Here is a 21733-nt window from a genome sequence, read left to right as displayed (position 1 = left end):
CGTGTCGCGCGTCAACTTTCCGAAACGAGGAGGGTTTTTTGTGTGTGTGTGTGTGTGAGAGAGGGAGGGAGGGAGAGGGAGAGCCAGCCGACATCAACACACAGAGAGGAGACAGCGCTACAGTCATTACGCACACATCCACGCGCAGAGAGGGGACTGTTCCAAGGCACTGAGCACGTCCGCACGAGAAAGTAGAGACCGGCTGCTGCTGCACGTGCCGCTTGACACGCTCCGCAAAAACAAGGAAAGGAGGAAAAAAAATAAAAAAAAATAAAGGAAGTTTTACCTTCTGCCTGAGCGCAATTGTGAATTTGAGGGAAGTAGTGCGAGCTAGAAGAACATATCGACATGCCCAGTGCCCCTTACGTCTTTCATTGAACTTGTAGGGCCATTTTCAGCCAACTTGCTTGTAGTGGACACCTCTACCACTTTAATATTACACACAATCATACACATATTAACACATCACAATTACATTTCCAATAATTCATGTTTGATATCCCATTATAAAAGTCCTAAACTATTATCTTGGTTCACACAGAATCTCCAGTACATAGAAATAGGTTATTCTACAAAAAAAGATTTGTATTTTTTATGTTGTAATAATCATCATATAAATATCTGAAACTATAATGAGAGTGTGTTGTGAAGCAGGCAATGTTGTGTCCTTTGTTTTTTTTTGTAAACATATGGAACAATAAAATACACTGTTATGAACTACCTATTCCCTTTGTGGATTGTGTTTACACTCGGCGGATGAATATTTTCAGGTGACACCTTCAGCACCTCCGGGACTCATTGTTAAAGCTGATGAGGTTCCTGCTTTAGGTCTTTATTTACGATTTTAGTTCACACTGACTGACTAAAGGGGTTAAGAATGAATGTGTTTCGATGAAGTAGAATCTGCATTGGGAGATTCTGCTTCCCAAAAAAAAAAAAAAAATGTTACAAATGCTGACATGTTATTGAACAATCCCGTCATTAATTTCCACAGCGGGGGTTTGATCAGCAACAGGTCACGAGGAAACAGTAACGCATGCTTATGGGCTGTAGGCTCGTTATTATTTGGATGATTAATAGACAAAAACTTATTATTACAGTATAAATGGTTGACATGGTTTATATAACACCTGAAAAACTCCATCATATGTCTAGTAATATTCCTGATATATGTACAAAATGTATAAAGGAACCTTAATTCATTGTTTGTGGAATTGTTCTGATAATCACACTGCAAAAAGTGGATTCTAAGCAAGTAAAACATGTCTTACAGTAAGAAATAAGTTCTTATTTTTTCCCTAGAGAGTAATAATGTTTTGCCGAGCAAAGTTTTCTTGAGAAAAAAATCTTATTTTAGGAAATAAAATCTGGCCATTTCTTGTTCAGATAAATTTGCTAAAAAACATGCTCATTTTTCTTGTAACAAGAGAGGAAGACTTTTTGAATCTTCTTCAGCTTCAGACAAAGAATATTTTTTCTTATTTTAAGAAAAAATAAGATCAAAACAGCTCTTAATTTAAGAACTGATTCTCACAGAGGCTCGGTGGCACAGCGGTTAGAGCCTCAGCTTCACAGTTCAAAGGTCCTGGGTTCGATTCCCACCAGGACGGGGCCTTTCAGTGTGGAGCATGTTCTCCCCATGTCTACCACTAAAAACATGTACAGCAGGTGATTCTGACCATCAGCCTGGCTCCACATCATGGAGACGGGTCTCCGGGCGCGGGCAATACTTTCCTTAAATATTAGTATTTATTAAAAACATTTTGCTCAAAAATGTGTGTAATTTAGAACATTTTACTTAAATCAAGCAACATTTAAGTAAAATACCCACAATTTTTCACTAAATAAGAATGTTTTCCTTAAATGATTCCATTTTCTGAGGACATTTTGCTTAATTCTAGCTATTTATTTGCTTAAACTTAGTGTTTCTTTCTGGTTTTATGATAAGAAAAATATTCTAGAAATAAGAATTCTTAGCAAGAAAAAAATGCTGACCCCATTGGCAGAATTTTTTCCTTAAAACAAGACAAAATGCTTTGTTTGAAGATTTTTTTCCTTGTTTTTAGTAGGACACTTTTTGCAGTGCAGAAGTTCTGGAAGGAAGTCATAAATTGTTTGTCAGAATTGTTTTAATCTTAAAATACCACTTTGTGCCAAACTTTGTGTACTGGGAATATATCCTACAGGTTTCTCATAAACAAAGAAACAAACTCGATTATTGGACTTTGGATTGCTTTGAACTGGAAGAGCTTTGAACTGGAAGAGCATGGAAGCACCTTCTATAAAACAACTGATAAAAGAACTTTCAGAGTGTATTGGACTTGAGAGACTGACTTATATCTCCAAGGGTAAAATGAAGGACTTTGTAGAATGATGGGAGCCATACATGATTATTACATCATCTGTAAAGTAGGGACATACCACTTTATGCTTCATTTTTAATTTATTTTTATTTTGTATTATTATTTTGAATTTCAATTTGTTGTAACTTAAAACTTTACACAGTAATATGTATACTTTATTTCTGTGATAGGTGCAGGTCTATGATGGTGTGAATGTGTGTGCGAGTGATGCATGTTTTTTATTATATTTTTCTATTATATTATTATTATGTTTGCTGTTATATGAAAATTAATTAAAAAATATATTTGGGAAATAGACAAAAAAATAAATACATAAATAAACATAACTCAACAAGCTTTTCCCAGCACAATAACCACATTTATTTAGGAATGTTCATAAAAATCTTTAAATTGAATAAAGCTTAACATTTTAGATGTTTTGAACAGGGGTGTTGTGATAAAAGGTGGGTCACGGGATCATTTTCATGGTCAAAAGTGACTGTTGCTAAATCGTTTTGATTTGTCAGTCTTATTATCCATGATTGAATCATCAGAACTATGTGAGCAAACAACCAACTGCATTTAAAGAGGGGGTATTATGCTTTTTTCAATCACATAGCACCAGTCTATATCACACTACAATGATGACCAAACCTTCTGTTGGTCTGTAAATGCAGTAAATTAGAATAACTGCCTTGTATAAAATGTCTCTCTCAAAATGGCTGTAGTGAATGTCTTGAAATAGGCCTCTGTCTCTTTAAGAACCTCTGATTTTTTAACACCTTTAGCTCTAAGATAAAAGCTCCGCCCTTTCGCTGGCGTTTCCTTTGAGGCAGGATTCACAGCGAACATGATGTTTGTAACATGTTGCGGTGACTCCATCAGTAACTCGTTGTCCTTAAACAAATCCTGAGCTCTTTATTTGTGTGGAACTTGCTAATGTTGAATGTAAACGATCGCTGACTGGAAGTACAGCGCATGGCTAAATGTCCGGGAAGAAGTCACGTGGGGCCTCTGTCTCTTTAAGAACCTCTGAGCCTTTCCGACACGCCCCCTCCACACGCTGTCTGTGGCATCAGTGGGGAGGGGGTTCTGCTGAGGAGCAGTGGTTGGTTACTCGGCTGGAGACGAAAGCTCGGAGGCGTCTCCAGGAGGTGGGGGCGTTCCTAGGAGGACTCAGGCAAACCTATCCCTAAAATGGCCGCCATCAGAGTTTTTACAGATGACTCAAAAATACGTGAATGTGCCAAGGCAAGACTTCAGGCATGTTTTTAATGAGGGAATGACTTAATAACATGATGTAAAGCTTGAAAAAGTCAATTTTGCATAATACTCCCCCTTTAAATACATTCAGAAGTACATTTATTTGGTTCATAGCTTACCATAATGTTAGAAAACCTCTTTATAAGCCCGTTAGAAAATAACCCATTTTAGCCGTAGCAAAGAAGCCACTTCATGATGCCATAAATAGGGGGAAAAAAGACAAAAAGGGTAAAGGGAGTCGGGTAAAATATAGAATATAATTTGAATTGGGCCAACGCTCCGACATCTGTAAAACAGGAAAGTCTTAATATCCCTGTAATGACAGTGCCTACACACATGCAAAACAAGCTGGCGCGACTTCAAAGCCCTTTCTGTCAACAGGCTCCTCACAATGCCAACCAAAGCTATTAAATATTAAAGTAAGCAAAGTTTGTTTTTCTCCTCAACAACTGGCAGGTGGTATTTGCCCCGAAAACAAATAGGTGCTAGGCTAGTGCTAGGCTAGCGCATGTCTATGGTAACTAGTAGCCTGCATTGAAAACCTCTTCAAAATCCTTGGGTCGTCCTCCAAACGTTGCCATATCTGATTTGTAGAAAGCTCCTTTGTGAATTCCACGTGTAGTAACACCGGCCACAAGTTAACAAACTACTGTAGATCCGGTAACCTAGCAGATCACTCCACCGCTACATAACGTACAACCAGGAAGCTGATGCTGCTCAAATATAAGTTATTTTAAATGCAAAATGGTTATATTAAAAAAGTATTCAGTCGACACAGACATTTATATAGGTATTCTGGTGTTATAAGTGATTCGCCTCAGGTTGACTGTGCTTGGGTCTGACTGTTTTAAATGCAGGCTACTAGTTACCATAGACATGCACTAGCCTAGCATTAGCCTAGCACCACTAAACTCTTCAAATGTAAGGACTGCATGAATAAAAAATAAAAAAAATCTCCAGAAATAAACGTCTTCTCACAGATCTGTCCCTTTTTAAGTCCAGGTTAAAGTCTCCTCTCCTCAAACTGGCTTTTAATACCTAGAACTCACTGGATTATGTCTACGATGTTTATCATTTTATGTTTTTAAATTGTTTTATCTTTCTGTGACTTTGGTCTTCCTAGTGTTGTTGTTAAGTGCTATATAAACCAACTTTGATTGATTGCACCCACGTTTAGTCCATTATTCATTTTCAGTCTATGGTACCACCTGGAGAATACCAGTGGGACACGTGCCACAGTTTGAGAACCACAGATCTAGAAAGAGCATGAACATCTTAACCCTCGCCTTAACCAAGCGCATTTTCGGGCCAGTGTCACACCTCATTTGGAGCGTTTTTGACGTATTTTTGTAGTTTTTTTTGTCATTTTTTGTCATTTTCTTCATCACTTTTATGGGTCACTTTTTAGTCGTGTTATTGTTGCTTTTCTGGCATGTTTTTGCTGTTTTTTTCCCCACTATTTTGCCTTTCTTTTTTTTTTGTTACTTTTTTCATGTTTTTTGTCATTTTTTGCTGTTTTTTGTCATTTTTTGCTGGATTTTTGTCTTTTTTTTTGCTGGATTTTTGTCATTTTTTGCTGGATTTTTGTCTTTTTTTGTCTTTTGTGGCTGTTATTTTGCTTTCTCATCACGTATTAATCGCTTTTTTTGTTTTTTTTTTCCTCACTTTTTGCATTTTTAAATCCTCGTTTCCGTCACTGCTTTTTTTTTTTTTTATTGACATAAAACAAAGCTTACAAATAGCACAAAGACAAAGGAAAGACACATAAGGGTAGGGTACATGTTTGATTCTTCGTTCTTGGGTTCTAGTTCGAGTAGGTGTGAGATATGAATAAGAGAGAAAACCAACAAAGATGAAAGCAAATAAATCATGGGAAACAAATCGTGGAACAGGAAAAATGATGATAGCAACAAATAAAAGTAAAGAAACAATAGTAACAGAGGTAAAGGTAAACTGAATGGGGTAATGAACATGAGGAAGGGTAAACATTCAAGACTGAAATCATATAAACCATTTAGATTTGGAGGAAGAAAGGGAAGAAAACAAACAGGAAACTACAATATTAAGTTCTGACCACCCCCACCTGCATCTCTGTCCTTGTGTGGTGCATTAAAAACTTTGTGATATGTGGTGCAATTAAAACCCCATAGGGTAGTACATGATGCAGGTGAGGGAGCCTTATTTCAGAGCTCCTTAATGTTTTATTTTATTATTTTCCTATCTATGTGTTTGTTCCCCTCCCCCGACCCCCTTTATAATTCTTTTATTTATTATTGTTATCAGGGGCGGACTGGGACTGAAAAACAGCCCTGGACTCTGACCAGCCTGGCCCAAATTTGCGTAATTGTGACACTTCCAAAAATACTTATTTTAACCTCTTACCACCCGCCTAAACCAAATGCATTCTGTCCTCTTTTGGCTGTGTAACACCTCATTTGAAAGCTAAGACCCACAAAACTGACCTTTTCCCTCGCGCTGTTGCTGTGTTGTGTCACCTTTTGTATGTTTTTTTTCCTTTTTTCATTTTTGTTGCATTTTTGGTGAGTTTTTGTCAAATTGTTGTTGAATTTTTGTCACATTTTTGTTGAATTTTTGTCACTTTTTGTTGAGTTTTTGTTACATTTTTGTCACATTTTTGTCACATTTTTGTTGAATTTTTGTCACATTTTTGTCACATTTTTGTCACATTTTTGTTGAATTTTTGTTACATTTTTGTCACATTTTTGTCACATTTTTAATTATTTTTTCTATCATTTTTTGTTGTGTTTTTTTGTCCGTGTTTTTTTGTCCGTGTTTTTTTCATCCTCTTTTTTTGTCGCTATTTTGATGCTTTTCTTTTTAGCTTTTAGATTTTGGTAAAGCTCGGTTGAGGCGGGACCGGTGGCCCTCGAGCCAGTGGCCCTTCTGTGCTCTTCCAGAATGGACATATGGCCAGTCCGCCCCTGATTGTTATTATTATTCTTATTGACTGGCCTCCTTTCTTCCTCTTTTTATTTGCTTTTGGCACATTGTTCAAGAAGCTTTTAGATTTGAGAAAAGCCAAATTGGAGAAAATGCACTCTGAGGTTAATGACACGGAGGAGGAAAAGTCCTGGATTTTTTTTGTGTAAAATCTTGAAAGAACTGTGCTATATTGTGTTATATTTACATTCTGGCGAAAATCTATTCTTATGTGTCATCTCACTGTAAAGCACTTTAGGCCTGATCAAGGTAGAAAAGCACATACAAGTTGAGTCCATTTACCATTTTACCACTTTAATATGGCACATAATATCAACCCAATCCCTAACAAAACATTATAAGGTTCAACATCAAGTGAACTTCCCCTTTTTTTCCCTTTCCCCTTCAAAACTAGAATGAAGTGAATGCAACCTTTGGCTTTAACATAACAACATCGCTCAGTATTCTTGTCCATCCTCTTCATCTTCCGAATCGGAGCACGCGTTGCCCATCTCCTCGTAGTCCTTCTCCAGACAGGCCATGTCCTCTCTGGCCTCCGTGAACTCTCCCTCCTCCATGCCCTCGCCCACGTACCAGTGCACGAAGGCCCTCTTGGCGTACATCAGGTCGAACTTGTGATCGAGGCGCGCCCAGGCCTCGGCGATGGCGGTGGTGTTGCTCAGCATGCACACGGCCCGCTGCACTTTAGCCAGGTCTCCATCCGGGACAGCGGTGGGAGCCTGGTAGTTAATGCCGACCTGATCAAGAAGGAAGCAGAATGTTAGGTTCAGGGATGAAATGTGAGTTTCAGGTAATAATCCAGGCTGGTGTGGCTGGATTAACCTCGTACCACCCGCCAAAACCAAATGCATTCTCTCCTCTTTGCCATTGTCCTCACTTTTTATTTCCCTTTTGTCATTTTTTGCAGGATTTTTGTCATTTTTTGCTTAATTTTTGTCATTTTTTGCTTAATTTTTGTCATTTTTTTGCTGGATTTTTGTCATTTTTTGCTGGATTATTTTTTTTTTTTTTTGCTGAATTTTTGTCATTTTTTTGCTGGATTTTTGTCATTTTTTTGTTGGATTTTTGTCACTTTTTTTGCTAAATTTTTGTCATTTTTTTGCTGGATTTTTGACATTTTTTTTGCTGATTTTTTGTCATTTTTTTGCTGGATTTTTGTCATTTTTTGTTGGATTTTTGTCACTTTTTTGCTGGATTTTTGTCATTTTTTTACTGGATTTTTGTCTTTTTTTTGCTGGATTTTTGTCACTTTTTGGCCTTAATTTTTGTCTTTTTTTTTGCTGGATTTTTGTCACTTTTTGGCTGGATTTTTGTCTTTTTTTTTTACTGGATTTTTGTCTTTTTTTGGCTGGATTTTTGTCATTTTTTTGGCTGGATTTTTGTCACTTTTTTACTGGATTTTTGTCTTTTTTTTGCTGGATTTTTGTCATTTTTGCTGGATTTTTGTCATTTTTTGCTGGATTTTTGTCATTTTTTTGCTGGATTTTTGTCTTTTTTTTGCTGGATTTTTGTCATTTTTTGCTCGATTTTTGTCACTTTTTGGCTGGATTTTTGTCACTTTTTTTTTACTGGATTTTTGTCTTTTTTTGGCTGGATTTTTGTCATTTTTTTTGCTGGATTTTTGTCACTTTTTTACTGGATTTTTGTCTTTTTTTTGCTGGATTTTTGTCATTTTTGCTGGATTTTTGTCATTTTTTGCTGGATTTTTGTCATTTTTTTGCTGGATTTTTGTTTTTTTTTGCTGGATTTTTGTTATTTTTTGCTCGATTTTTGTCACTTTTTTGCTGGATTTTTGTCACTTTTTTTTGTTTTGTTATTTGTTTTCAAAATTCATGGTCACAAACACCTAACTCAGACAATTCCTTCCTATTATACGAAATTCTTATCTGTAATGAGTCGCAAACAGTTTTGAATCAGCCTGTTGAGAATGTGAGGACTGCACCAAGGCTGAACCAGTGTAAGAGATAAATGAGGTCTCTATGAGGTCTGACGTCAGATTAAACCAGGACTAATATGAAATTTTAAAAAAAAAGAGCAGCAGGAGCAGGGCAGCACTTTCTCCGCCCACAAGAGAAAGAGCCCTTTCATCCACAGCCTAAAACTATAGGTTGCAGATGATGACCTATAGCTGGAGGATTAGCCTATTGTGACTTTTGTTCCTGCTGTGCGATGACCCCACGAGGACACCCAGAGGAAGCCCCCCCCCAGACACGAGGAAAACCTGCAAACACGGAAAGGCCCACACAGTCTGAGACCTGGGGACTTCTTGCTGTGAGGCAGGAACCTCGGGTCATTTATAGTCTGGTAAAGTCCGGGTGAAGCCCAGCGTTAGATCTGATTTGTCCTGTGTTGGTTCAGTCATACTAATCGGTTTAAGATCGCGTTTAGCCAAGTCTCCATCGGGGACGGCGGTGGGAGCCTGGTAGTTAATGCCAACCTGCTCAAGAATGAAGCAGAATGTTACGTTTAGGGATGAAATGTGAGTTTCAGGTAATAATCCAGGCTGTTGTGGCTGGATTAACCTCGTACCACCCGCCAAAACCAAATGCAAATGCTCTTTGCCATTGTCGTCACTTTTTATTTCCCTTATGTGTTTTTGTTACTTTTTTGATGCATTTTTGTCAGATTTTTTGCTGGATTTTTGTCATTTTTTTCTGATTTTTTGTCATTTTTTTCTGAATTTTTGTCATTTTTTTCTGATTTTTTGTCATTTTTTGCTGGATTTTTGTCATTTTTTGCTGGATTTTTGTCATTTTTTTGCTGAATTTTTGTCATTTTTTTCTGAATTTTTGTCATTTTTTTCTGAATTTTTGTCATTTTTTTTTCTGAATTTTTGTCATTTTTTTGCTGGATTTTTCTCATTTTTTTGCTGGATTTTTGTCTTTTTTTTGCGCTATATGAGCGGCATGGGGCTGATTTATTCAGGACATTCATGTTTAGTAGTTTCTTCAGAGGGAGATTGTTTAAAGACAAAAATAGGCAAAACACAAAAGGGCAAGTCTCTGGTTCCAAAAGTATAATTATAACAAAAGTTTGACATAAAATATAGATATGTGTGTAAACGTGTGACCGATTTTCACCGCAATGAGGCCTAGGACGTCGTGGGAGGGGCTCTGACTGAGCTCTTTCCAATTCACTTTCGGTTCTGGAGATATTGGCCTTTTAGTGGGCGATATCGTAAAGCCGATATAGTAAAATGCCCAAATATCTCCCCGATATATCGGCCGGGCCCTACTTAGAATTGCATTATTCTTTACTATTGTAACCACAGCCTCCCGGGGGCAGACTGACAGAAATGAGGCTGCCTTTCAACCCCCACCAGGCACTCACTCACACTCCACATTCACACAGGCAAGGTTAGTGAAGAGTCTTGCCCAAGGACACAATGTCAAATTGCCTCTGTGGATCCATAAGGTTTGCTGATCCCTGACGTGGGCTTTGTATTAGATGGCACAGGTTTTCTAATACGACCAAAAAACTGGACTGATGTTTGTTTAGATCAGTGGTTCTTAACCTTTTGGAGCCGCGACCCCCATTATAACAGTTAACCTCTTACCACCGGCCTAAACCAAATGCATTCTGTCCTCTTTTGGCTGTGTAACACCTCATTTGAAAGCTAAGACCCACAAAACTGATCTTTTTCCTCGCGCTGTTGCTGTGTTGTTGTGTCACCTTTTGTATGTTTTTTATTTGTTTTTTTCATTTTTGTCACATTTTTGTTGAGTTTTTGTCATTTTTTTGTTGAATTTTTGTCACTTTTTTGTTGAGTTTTTGTCACATTTTTGTTGAATTTTTGTCACATTTTTGTTGAATTTTTGTCACTTTTTGGTTGAGTTTTTGTCACATTTTTGTTGAATTTTTGTCACATTTTTGTCACATTTTTGTTGAGTTTTTGTCATATTTTTGTTGAGTTTTTGTCATATTTTTGTTGAGTTTTTGTCACATTTTTGTTGAATTTTTGTCACATTTTTGTCACATTTTTGTTGAGTTTTTGTCATATTTTTGTTGAGTTTTTGTCACATTTTTGTTGAGTTTTTGTCACATTTTTGTTGAATTTTTGTCATATTTTTGTTGAGTTTTTGTCACATTTTTGTTGAGTTTTTTCACTTATTGGTTGAGTTTTTGTCACATTTTTGTCACTTTTTTGTTGAGTTTTTGTCACATTTTTGTTGAATTTTTGTCACATTTTTGTTGAATTTTTTCACTTATTGGTTGAGTTTTTGTCACATTTTTGTCACTTTTTTGTTGAGTTTTTGTCACATTTTTGTTGAATTTTTGTCACATTTTTGTTGAATTTTTGTCACATTTTTGTCACATTTTTGTCACTTTTTTGTTGAGTTTTTGTCACATTTTTGTTGAATTTTTGTCATATTTTTGTTGAATTTTTTCACTTATTGGTTGAGTTTTTGTCACATTTTTGTTGAATTTTTGTCACATTTTTGTTGAATTTTTGTCACATTTTTGTCACATTTTTGTCACATTTTTGTTGAATTTTTGTCATATTTTTGTTGAATTTTTTCACTTATTGGTTGAGTTTTTGTCACATTTTTGTTGAATTTTTGTCACATTTTTGTTGAATTTTTGTCACATTTTTGTCACATTTTTGTCATATTTTTGTTGAATTTTTTCACTTATTGGTTGAGTTTTTGTCACATTTTTGTTGAATTTTTGTCACTTTTTTGTTGAATTTTTGTCACATTTTTGTTGCATTTACATCCTTGCTTTCTTCTTATTTTTTGTGGCTATTTTGGTGTTTTTTCCCCAAGAAGCTTTTTGATTAGGGTAAAGCCAAACTGGAGAAAATGGGATCCGTTCAGGTGGGAGTTAAGAGGTTAAAGGGGTTCGTGACCCCCCGCTCGGGTCACACCGCGAGGAATCGGAGCATTATCCTACATAATTCTTAAAAAACAAAGAAAAAAACAAATGGCTAAAATAAAATAAATCAAATAACAAACATATAATGGCACTCTGGTAAAATAGCACACACAAGCGACAATAAAATATAATATTATATGCTAAAAAAAGTTAGTATATTTTATCTACATGACCCCCAGGTTGAGAACCACTGGTCTAGATAATAGATATTAGTCAAGTAAAAGTAAAAAGTGAAGTTGTGAGAGTAAATGTAGCTCAAAGCCTGTCACCTTGAATCCCGTGGGGCACCACTCCACAAACTGAACGGAGCGCCTGGTTTTGATGTTGGCGATGGCGGCGTTGACGTCCTTGGGCACCACGTCGCCGCGGTACAGGAGGCAGCAGGCCATGTATTTACCCCGGCGAGGGTCGCACTTCACCATCTGATTGAGCGGCTCGAAGCAGGCGCTGGTGATCTCCATCACGGTCAGCTGCTCGTGATAGGCCTTCTCCGCCGAAATGATGGGCGCGTACGTCACCAGGGGGAAGTGGATGCGCGGGTACGGCACCAGGTTGGTTTGAAACTCGGTCAGGTCCACGTTTAGCGCCCCGTCAAAGCGAAGGGAGGCCGTGATGGAGGAGACGATCTGGGCGATGAGTCTGTTGAGGTTCACGTACCCCGGGCTCTCGATGTCCAAGTTGCGACGGCAGATGTCGTAGATGGCCTCGTTGTCCACCATGAAGGCGCAGTCGGAGTGCTCCAGGGTGGTGTGGGTGGTGAGGATGGCGTTGTACGGCTCCACCACAGCCGTAGAGATCTGGGGAGCGGGGTAGATGGAGAATTCCAGTTTGGATTTTTTGCCAAAGTCCAGGGAGAGGCGCTCCATCAGCAGAGAGGTGAAGCCCGAGCCGGTCCCGCCGCCGAAACTGTGGAAGATCAGGAAACCCTGCAGCCCGGTGCACTGGTCCGCCTGAGGGGAAAGACAAAAAGGAAGTCAGAGTCTGTAATAAGGTTCAACAAAGCTCGTCGGTTATGTTGTTAAGATGTCAATCCCTCGTGGCCATGAGGCAGTTTGTAGGGCCTGTTCCTTAAAGGGACACTGCGTAACATTTTGGACTATAGTGTTGCCATAAGTACAAAACATGCTCCTTTTGACCAGCTCGACACAGGAAAATACTATTACTGCAGGGAATAATCAAAGAATGGATTTGGATGAGGACCTGACCTGTTTTAATCTCAAATTCTGTTGACTTTAGTCACATCTCCATGGAGACGAGCTGGAGACGTACCCACGCCCGCTCACAGCAAAAACACACTTTTAGGACCTGTTTTTCCAATGATGAAATGATCATAAAATAAATGCCAGTATTTCAATTACATTTTTTAAGTACAATTCTACGCGGTGTGCCTTTAACCTCTTAACTCCCACCTGAACCGAGAGGATCTTTTTCCTCACGTCATCAGATCATTTTTTGTTGGGTGTAACTTTTTTGTCATTTTTTGTCACATTTTTGTCATTTTTTCGTAGCCTGGCTAACACCAGACTAAAATCACAAGTGATATTTAGTCTGGGGACCACCAATTCATTTTCTCGTAGGAGAGGTGTGGTTTACGATCGTCCATACTCGTTTATTGGGCGATACGAAAAAAAAAAAAAAAAGTCTCTTGCGTCTGCACGTAGCCACAGCCAATCATATCATCGTATGAGATGACGTATGACGTACCCGCTGTAAACATTTGAATATAAACTATTTAGAACAAGGTCTAAAGCTTGATCAAAAAATACCATCGTGTCTGCTGCTGTCACGTTGGATCCGTAAATAAACTTTTTTTTTAATTATCCGTAAATAAACTACAAGCTTCCATATCTCGAATAGCGCGTCATCGTCTTGCCGTCCCTCCTCGCTCTGTGATTGGTTCCCAAATCCACCGGAGATTTGGCCATGGTCCCCAGGCTGTTGTGCAGTTCGAAATAATTCGAGCGCACACAACAGCCTGGAGTTAGCCAGGTTAATTTTTTCGTCCATTTTTTATCAAATTTTCTTTAGGACCTGTTTGGTCTTCACCCGTGCCTTCAGTCACGTAAACACAGCGCAGACGTCTGTTAACAGATTTGGCATCCGCACAGTAAAGTGAAGATTGCTGCGCGGATTTCGAACTACTCCTGGTATTATTACGCCTTACAATATAGTCCCCCCTTTTATCCGCTTAGAAAATCCACATTGTATAATTTTGTGTAATTATACTTTGTAGTGGAACACTTCACGTAACCATATTTAAATAGGGAAAACGTGGAAGAGCTTGGTAGCTTCTATCTTGACCTGTTTTGGAGCTATAGAGGAGAGAGGGAGAGGCTAAATGCTAACGCCGTCTGCGCTGTGTTTACGTGACTGAAGGCACGGGGGAAGATCAGACAGGTCCTAAAGAACTCGTCAAAGCTAAGGTAAGAACATATCTCAGTATGTAAAAACGGTGGCCTGTTCCTTTAAAGACAGTTGTTGTTACTTGTTTAGTTTCCAATAGGAAATGTAAATAATGGAGTCCATGTGTTCCACTCATGTAATCTCATTTCCTTTTCATGTGCAAACTTCTTCTTGGTTGTGGAGACAGTCCTCACGTATTTCTGTAAAGGGTAAACGTTTATTATGTTGAATGTGGGGTCGGCGCTCATGAGCTTCTTCAGCCGACTCCTTTTGAGCATCTGTGACCGGTTCATGTGTATTTGTAAATCAGGAAATAAAATTAAACTAAACTAAACTCACCATTTTGCGGATCCTCTCCATGACGTCGTCGATGATTTCTTTTCCGACCGTGTAGTGACCGCGGGCGTAGTTATTGGCGGCGTCTTCCTTCCCTGAGATGAGCTGCTCGGGGTGGAAGAGCCCCCTGTACTTGCCGACCCTCACTTCATCTGAAAACACACAAATGATCCACCTTTCCATTTATTGCTCATAATACGGTGTGTATGTTCTGAACTCGAAACTGTGAAACGTAGATTCTCTGCATGAGATCAATAAAATACACAAAGCGGTTATAAATGCGTAATAAAGCGGAGTCAATGTTGCATCGAACGGACGGCGCTGATGTAAAACTGGACCTGTTGCTTGGAAACCTGCCTCGGCGGCTTATCTGTGGATACTCACTCAAGCGAAGTGAACATACAGCGCCCTATTCAAACATCCACCCTCTTAATTAACAAAGGAGATAAATAAAATATGTTCTGGTCATTTGGATCGCTGGAGTTCGTTGGCGACAGAAGTGACCAGGGATGACCAGATTTATCGAATTAAAAACCAGGACACAATGGGGTTGTAAGTGGGGGGACACGAATTGCGATCGGCATTGAGGAAATACACTTTAGAGCAACTGGTTCAGTCGCTATGGAAACCTAGTAGAAAAAAGCTGCTTTCGTCGTGGTGCTGGTTGAAAAATGGGACACCTGAGACGGAGCTTGTGCAAAACTGGGACAAATCAATGGTTATGGAGAAATCAGTGGACTGAAAGCTGGAACTGTCCCGGCAGGGGCGGACTGGGACTGAAAAAAAAAACCTGGACTCTGACCAGCCTGGCCCAAATTGGCGTAATTGTGACATTTCCACAAATACATATTTTAAGCTCTTACCCCCCCCCCGCCTAAACCAAATGCATTCTGTGTTCTTTTGGCTGTGTAACACCTCATTTGAAAGCTAAGACCCACAAAACTGATCTTTTTCCTCGTGCTGTTGCTGTGTTGTGTCACCTTTTTATATGTTTTTTTTTTTTTTCATTTTTGTTGAATTTTTGTTGAATTTTTGTTGAATTTTGTTGAATTTTTGTTGAATTTTTGTTGAATTTTTGTCACATTTTTGTCACATTTTTGTCACATTTTTGTCACATTTTTGTCACATTTTTGTCACATTTTTGTTGAATTTTTGTCACATTTTTGTTGAATTTTTTTGAATTTTTGTCACATTTTTGTCGCATTTTTGTTGATTTTTTGTTGCATTTTTGTTGATTTTTTGTCACATTTTTGTTGATTTTTTGTTGAATTTTTGTTGATTTTTGTTACATTTTTGTCGCATTTTTGTTGATTTTTTGTCACATTTTTGTTGATTTTTTGTTGATTTTTTGTTGATTTTTTGTCACATTTTTGTTGAATTTTTGTCACATTTTTGTTGAATTTTTGTCATATTTTTCTTAAATTTTTATTGAATTTTTGTTGAATTTTTGTCGCATTTTGACACATTTTTGTCAAATTTTTCTTGAATTTTTGTCTCTCTTTGGTTGGTTTTTGTCACATTTTTGTCACATCTTTGTTGATTTTTTAATGATTTTTTCTATCATTTTTTGTCGTGTTTTTTTGTCATTGACAAAAAGTGACGAAAAATTGATAAAAAATTACAAAAAAAATTACAACAATTTGATAAAAAATGAAAAAAAAAATGAAAAAAATGTGACCAAAATTGATGAAAAAAAGACAAAAATGTGACAAAAAAATAAATACAAAAATACAAAAATGTGATAAAAAATTGAAAACAAATTGAAAAAAAATTGAAAAAAAAATTACCAAAAATTACCAAAAAAAGGACAAAAAAGTTACAAAAACGAGTTGAATACCCAACAAAAAAATGTTGGGAAAAAAATCTGATGACGTGAGGAAAAAGATCCTCTCGGTTCAGGCGAGAGTTAAGAGGTTAAAGAGACAGAGGCCTATTTCAAGACATTCGCTACAGCCATTTTATACAAGGCAGTTATTCTAATTTACTGCATTTACAGACCAACAGAAGGTTTCGTCATCATTGTAGTGTGATACAGACTGGGGCTATGTGTTGGAAAAAAGCAGAATACCCCCTCTTTAATGTGTTTAGGCGTTTACAGTCTATTTGAGAATCGAAACAACCTCATCCGCAACTGGTTTGGCCCAAGTGGAAAGTTCAAAAACCCAATGTGGCCCTCGCATCAAACACTTAAAGGAACAGTCCATCCTTTTTTCCACACTGAGATATGTTCTTACCTGAGCTTAGACGAGTTGATGCGTACCTGTCTGGTCTTTGTGCGTGCGCTCAGTCACGCACAAAGACCAAAGATGTTGTTAGCATTTGGCCTCTCCCAGTGTATTCCTATGGCTCCAAACGGGGGTGAAGCTACCGCGCTCTTCCATGGGCACAACGACCAGACAGGTACGTATCAACTCGTCTAAGCTCAGGTAAGAACATGTCTCAGTGTGGAAAAACGGTGGCCTGTTCCTTTAAAGGGGCTAGATGCAAGTTGGCTATTTTATACTCACTACTGCCACCTCAGGTCGTACGTGTAGCTGCACCTTTCTGAGCGACAGTGCAGGATTTTAGAGGCAGTTGTGGTGAACAGGTCTGGGCTCATTCTACACTAGGGCATGGCTGGAACATGTAGGGGGAGGAAAATACTTAATTTTAACATTTTTAAACTCCCTATAAAGCAGGAGTAGGCAATGTCAGGCACAGGGGCCAAATCCGGCCCTCCAGCACAGAACCTCTGCCCCCAAGATGATTTTGAGAAATACTATTATGCAAATAAGAAATCAAATACCCGTTAAACTTGTCTAAAAATGTGAGAGATAGTGTTGGTATTTTAAAAAATGTCCTGTCAGAACCTCCCGCTTGGTCATATAATGTTTAACAGTGATTCTCTACTGTTGGGTCGGGACCCAAAAGTGGGTCATGGAACCATTTTCAGTGGGTCGCGAGTGTATAAGGAACTTTTATTCAATATTTTCCATCTGAATCTGCCTGGAAACACTAACTGTGTCTGTTATAATGAATGTTATTGGGTTGTTTTGATCATCATTTCTGTCTTAAAGAGATATCTACTGCTTGTACAACGAAAACTTATATTTTATACGATATATGACAAATTACAGTTTTATTTGGGACCTCGGCTCGTCATCTGAGGGTAATGGTGGGTCCCAAAGCCACTTGGGAACCACTGATGTAAAACATTTGCAGAAAATAGTTCTTTACTTTAGGCTGAATGTTGAGGTTCGGCCCTTGGGTGTTTTGGTGAAAACCTGCCTTCCCCGGCTTTAAAGGGGGGTATTATGCAAAATGGACTTTTTCAAGCTTTACATCATGTTATTATGTCACTCCCTCATTAAAAACATGCCTGAAGTGTTGCCTTGGCACATTCACGTATTTTTGAGTAATCTGTAAAAACTCTGATGGCGGCCATTTTAGGGATAGGTTTGCCTGAGTCCTCCTAGGAACGCCCCCACCTCCTGGAGACGCCTCCGAGCTTTCGTCACCAGCCGAGTAACCAAGCACTGCTCCTCAGCAGAACCCCCTCCCCACTGATGCCACAGACAGTGTGTGGAGGGGGCGTGTCGGAAAGGCTCAGAGGTTCTTAAAGAGACAGAGGCCTATTTCAAGACATTCACTACAGCCATTTTGAGAGAGACATTTTACACAAGGCAGTTATTCTAATTTACTGCATTTACAGACCAACAGAAGGTTTGGTCATCATTGTAGTGTGATATAGACTGGTGCTATGGGACTGAAAAAAAAATGTGTGAAAAAGCATAATACTCCCTCTTTAAAGGATTAACTCGTGAACCAACTACAACTGAAGCCTCATTATCTTTACCCACCGACCACAGAAGGCTCCAGATCCACGTACAGGGCGCGGGGGACGTGTTTCCCGGAGCTGCCCGTGTTGAAGAAGGTGTTGAAGGGGTCCTCCCGTGAGTTCGATCCGCTGGGCTGCTCCGCGAACGCGCCGTCGGGCCCCACGCCGTGCTCCAGACAGAAGAGCTCCCAGCAGGCGTTCCCCGTCTGCACCCCGGCCTGCCCCACGTGGATGGAGATGCACTCTCTCTGCGGGAACAGGGGAAACCACCACGAGTTATCAGGAACATCACGATCTCTGTCAGACGAGGCAGGAGACAACAAAGAGAATCCCCAAACCAAACACCACCGCTCTGAAAGACATCAAATAATCGCTCCTAATCTCCCGTTCGTGTCTTGTCCACGTTCTGCTCCATTTGTGGAGAACGCGCCGACACGGTACAAAGCCTCAAGTGACACTCGCTCGATGCATCTTCAGGGAACTGCCAACATTCGTGTCTCGACATGTTGAGAATGTCAGCGTTGTTTTTCTAAGACGGAGAACATCCCGAGATGATTTTTTTTTTGAGTGATCACGAAACATCCGATGATCGGCGTACACAATGTCAACAGTCAAGAATTAGATTGAGAATTATTCATGACAGGATGTTTGATCGTCGATACTGCCCCAGTTCAGATGTTACAGCCAGTTTGTATCAAGTATTTACAGAGATTTGGAGGATTTGGGTGAAATAAAGCGGCTAAATGATATGAGTGTTTCTTGGAGCAGCTTTGGGCGGCTGTGACAGATCGACGAACGCAAAACCATCGCTGGAACAAAGGCAAAATCTCACAGGGCGGCACGGGTTCGATTCCCACCAGGACGGGGCCTTTCTGTGTGCATGTTCTCCCCGTGTCTGCGTAGGTTTCCTCCGGGTACTCCGGTTTCACCTTCCACTAAAAACATGTGCAACAGGTGAATCCTCCAGCCAGGTGATTCTGACCATCAGCCTGGCTCCACATCATGGAGACGGGTCCCCGGGCGTCGACCACTGCTCCTTACGGGGGCTGCCCCAGCGGCATCGAAGGACGGGTTAAATGCAGAGGACACATTTCCCTACGGGGACAATAAAGCATACAAACAAACAAACAAACAAACAAACAAACAAACAAACAAACAAACAAACAAACAAACAAACAAACATCAATAAGTGAAAAAAGAGCAGCGTTACCTTTTCACATGTGATAAAACAGTGGCTCTCAGCTGATTTAGATTGTGCACGTTTAAAATGGCAACAAAGGCTGGCTGAGATACATATGTTCCCTTTAAGTCTAATAGTACAAGTGGAAACAGAAAGACGACAGCAGGTGTTGGATCGTGTCAATGAAAGTCCTGCTGGAGGAAATAAAAGAATGAAGGCGTAAAAGGATTTCCAAGAGCTGCAGTTGTAGGAAAGTGACGCTCTTATTTACTTAAGATTAGGGAAACAAACAGGCCTCCGGTGTTGTTTTTGGAGTAAGTAGTTTGTACTTAAGGTCAGGGAGAACTGTGTGAGTATGAAAATAAATGACTCAATGCTTAGACAGGCCCATAAGCTGATTTTTCCTGCATTTCCTTTTAAAAAATCTACAACTCACACAACCCTGTGCAGCTGCGCTTTACATATGACGCTCTTCTTTAATGACTTTGGAGTTGAACGCTTTAACATGGCGCAAATGAAAACCTTTGCAATCGCGGCTCTACAGCGTCATTAAGGATCATTACTTTTAATCATAGACGGTCGAATGAGTGTTGAGCAGTTTGCAAACAGACCCAGCGCGCAGATCAATTGCGCGTAAAAAGAAAGTTAAAGTGAGCGCTTACCATTTCTGTCCGCGGTGTAAGTGTGAAAAAAAAAAGCTGTTAATGCATCAAAGTTGGCGTCGACAGTGAAATCTTGCCTTTGGTTTCCGAGCGCACGTAGCTGCCTCTGTCCCGCCCGCTGATCCACGCGCACACTGCTCACCCCCCTTCACGCGCACATGCAGGGGCGGACTGGGACTGAAAAACAGCCCTGGACTCTGACCAGCCTGGCCCAAACTGGCGTAATTGTGCATTTCCACAAATACATATTTTAAGCTCTTACCCCCCGCCTAAGCCAAATGCATTCTGTCCTCTTTTGGCCATTATATCGGTCTGTGTAACACCTCATTTGAAAGCTAAGACCCACAAAACTTACCTTTTTCCTCGCGCTGTTGCTGTGTTTTGTCACCTTTTGTATGTTTTTTTGGAATTTTTCTTGAATTTTTGTCACATTTTTTGATGAATTTTTGTCACATTTTTGTTGAATTTTTGTCAAATTTTTGTTGAATTTTTGTAAATTTTTGTTGAATTTTTGTCACATTTTTGTTGAATTTTTGTCACATTTTTGTTTAATTTTTGTCACATTTTTGTTTAATTTTTGTCACATTTTTGTTGATTTTTTGTCACATTTTTGTTTAATTTTTGTCACATTTTTGTTGAATTTTTGTCACATTTTTGTTGAATTTTTGTCACATTTTTGTTGAATTTTTGTCACATTTTTGTTGATTTTTTGTCACATTTTGGTTGAATTTTTGTCACATTTTTGTTGAATTTTTGTCACATTTTTGTTGAATTTTTGTCACATTTTTGTTGAATTTTTGTCACATTTTTGTTGAATTTTTGTCACTTTTTTGTTGAATTTTTTCACATTTTTGTTGAATTTTTGTTGAATTTTTGTCACATTTTTGTCACATTTTTGTTGAATTTTTGTCATTTTTTTGTTGAATTTTTGTCACTTTTTGGTTGAATTTTTGTTGAATTTTTGTTGAATTTTTGTTGAATTTTTGTCACATTTTTGTTGAATTTTTGTCACATTTTTGTTGAATTTGTCACTTTTTTGTTGAATTTTTGTCACTTTTTTGTTGAATTTTTGTCACTTTTTGGTTGAATTTTTGTCACATTTTTGTTGAATTTTTGTCACATTTTTGTTGAATTTTTGTCACATTTTTGTTGAATTTTTGTTGAAATTTTGTCAAATTTTTGTCACATTCTTGTTGAATTTTTGTCACATTTTTGTTGAATTTTTGTCATTTTTTTGTTGAATTTTTGTCACTTTTTGGTTGAATTTTTGTTGAATTTTTGTTGAATTTTTGTTGAATTTTTGTTGAATTTTTGTCACATTTTTGTTGATTTTTTGTCACATTTTTGTTGAATTTTTGTCACATTTTTGTTGAATTTGTCACTTTTTTGTTGAATTTTTGTCACTTTTTTGTTGAATTTTTGTCACTTTTTGGTTGAATTTTTGTCACATTTTTGTTGAATTTTTGTCACATTTTTGTTGAATTTTTGTCACATTTTTGTTGAATTTTTGTTGAAATTTTGTCAAATTTTTGTCACATTCTTGTTGAATTTTTAATGATTTTTTCTATCATTTTTTGTTGTTTTTTTGTCCGTGTTTTTCTCATGTTTTCATTCTCGCTATTTTGATGCTTTTCTTCTTAGCTTTTAGATTTGAGTAGAGCTCGGTTGAGGCGGGACTTGTGGCCCTGGAGCCGGTGGCCCCTCTGTGCTCTTCCAGAACGGACATATGGCCAGTCCGCCCCCGCCCACATGTGCAGAAAACACGCGGCACAACTGTGTTCTGTCATCTCCATCCCCCCATCCCACTAAATTAAATACGTCAACCATGCAATTATTATTTTAAATCAGATTATCAGATATCTTTTCAGTATCCAGACAAATACAACACAGGATG

General features: G+C 38.5%; 1 protein-coding gene across 1 annotated transcript; it reads right to left on the bottom strand.

Moving 5' to 3' along the window:
- Positions 1 to 6954: 6954 nt before the first annotated feature.
- On the bottom strand, positions 6955 to 18502 carry tuba5 (tubulin alpha 5; the record flags this gene model as incomplete). Its single annotated transcript, XM_079558360.1, has 5 exons — positions 6955 to 7303; positions 11711 to 12391; positions 14184 to 14332; positions 18020 to 18294; positions 18432 to 18502. 5 exons carry the CDS (start codon positions 18500 to 18502, stop codon positions 7004 to 7006), a joined length of 1476 nt encoding a protein of 491 aa, XP_079414486.1. The 3' UTR covers positions 6955 to 7003.
- Between the last annotated feature and the right edge of the window lie 3231 nt (positions 18503 to 21733).

The sequence above is a fragment of the Gobius niger genome, assembly GCF_951799975.1.
Source record: "Gobius niger genome assembly, chromosome: 6".
Taxonomy (NCBI): domain Eukaryota; kingdom Metazoa; phylum Chordata; class Actinopteri; order Gobiiformes; family Gobiidae; genus Gobius; species Gobius niger.
The sequence above is the reverse complement of the archived record's forward strand: the minus strand, read 5'-3'. Positions and strand labels throughout refer to the sequence as shown.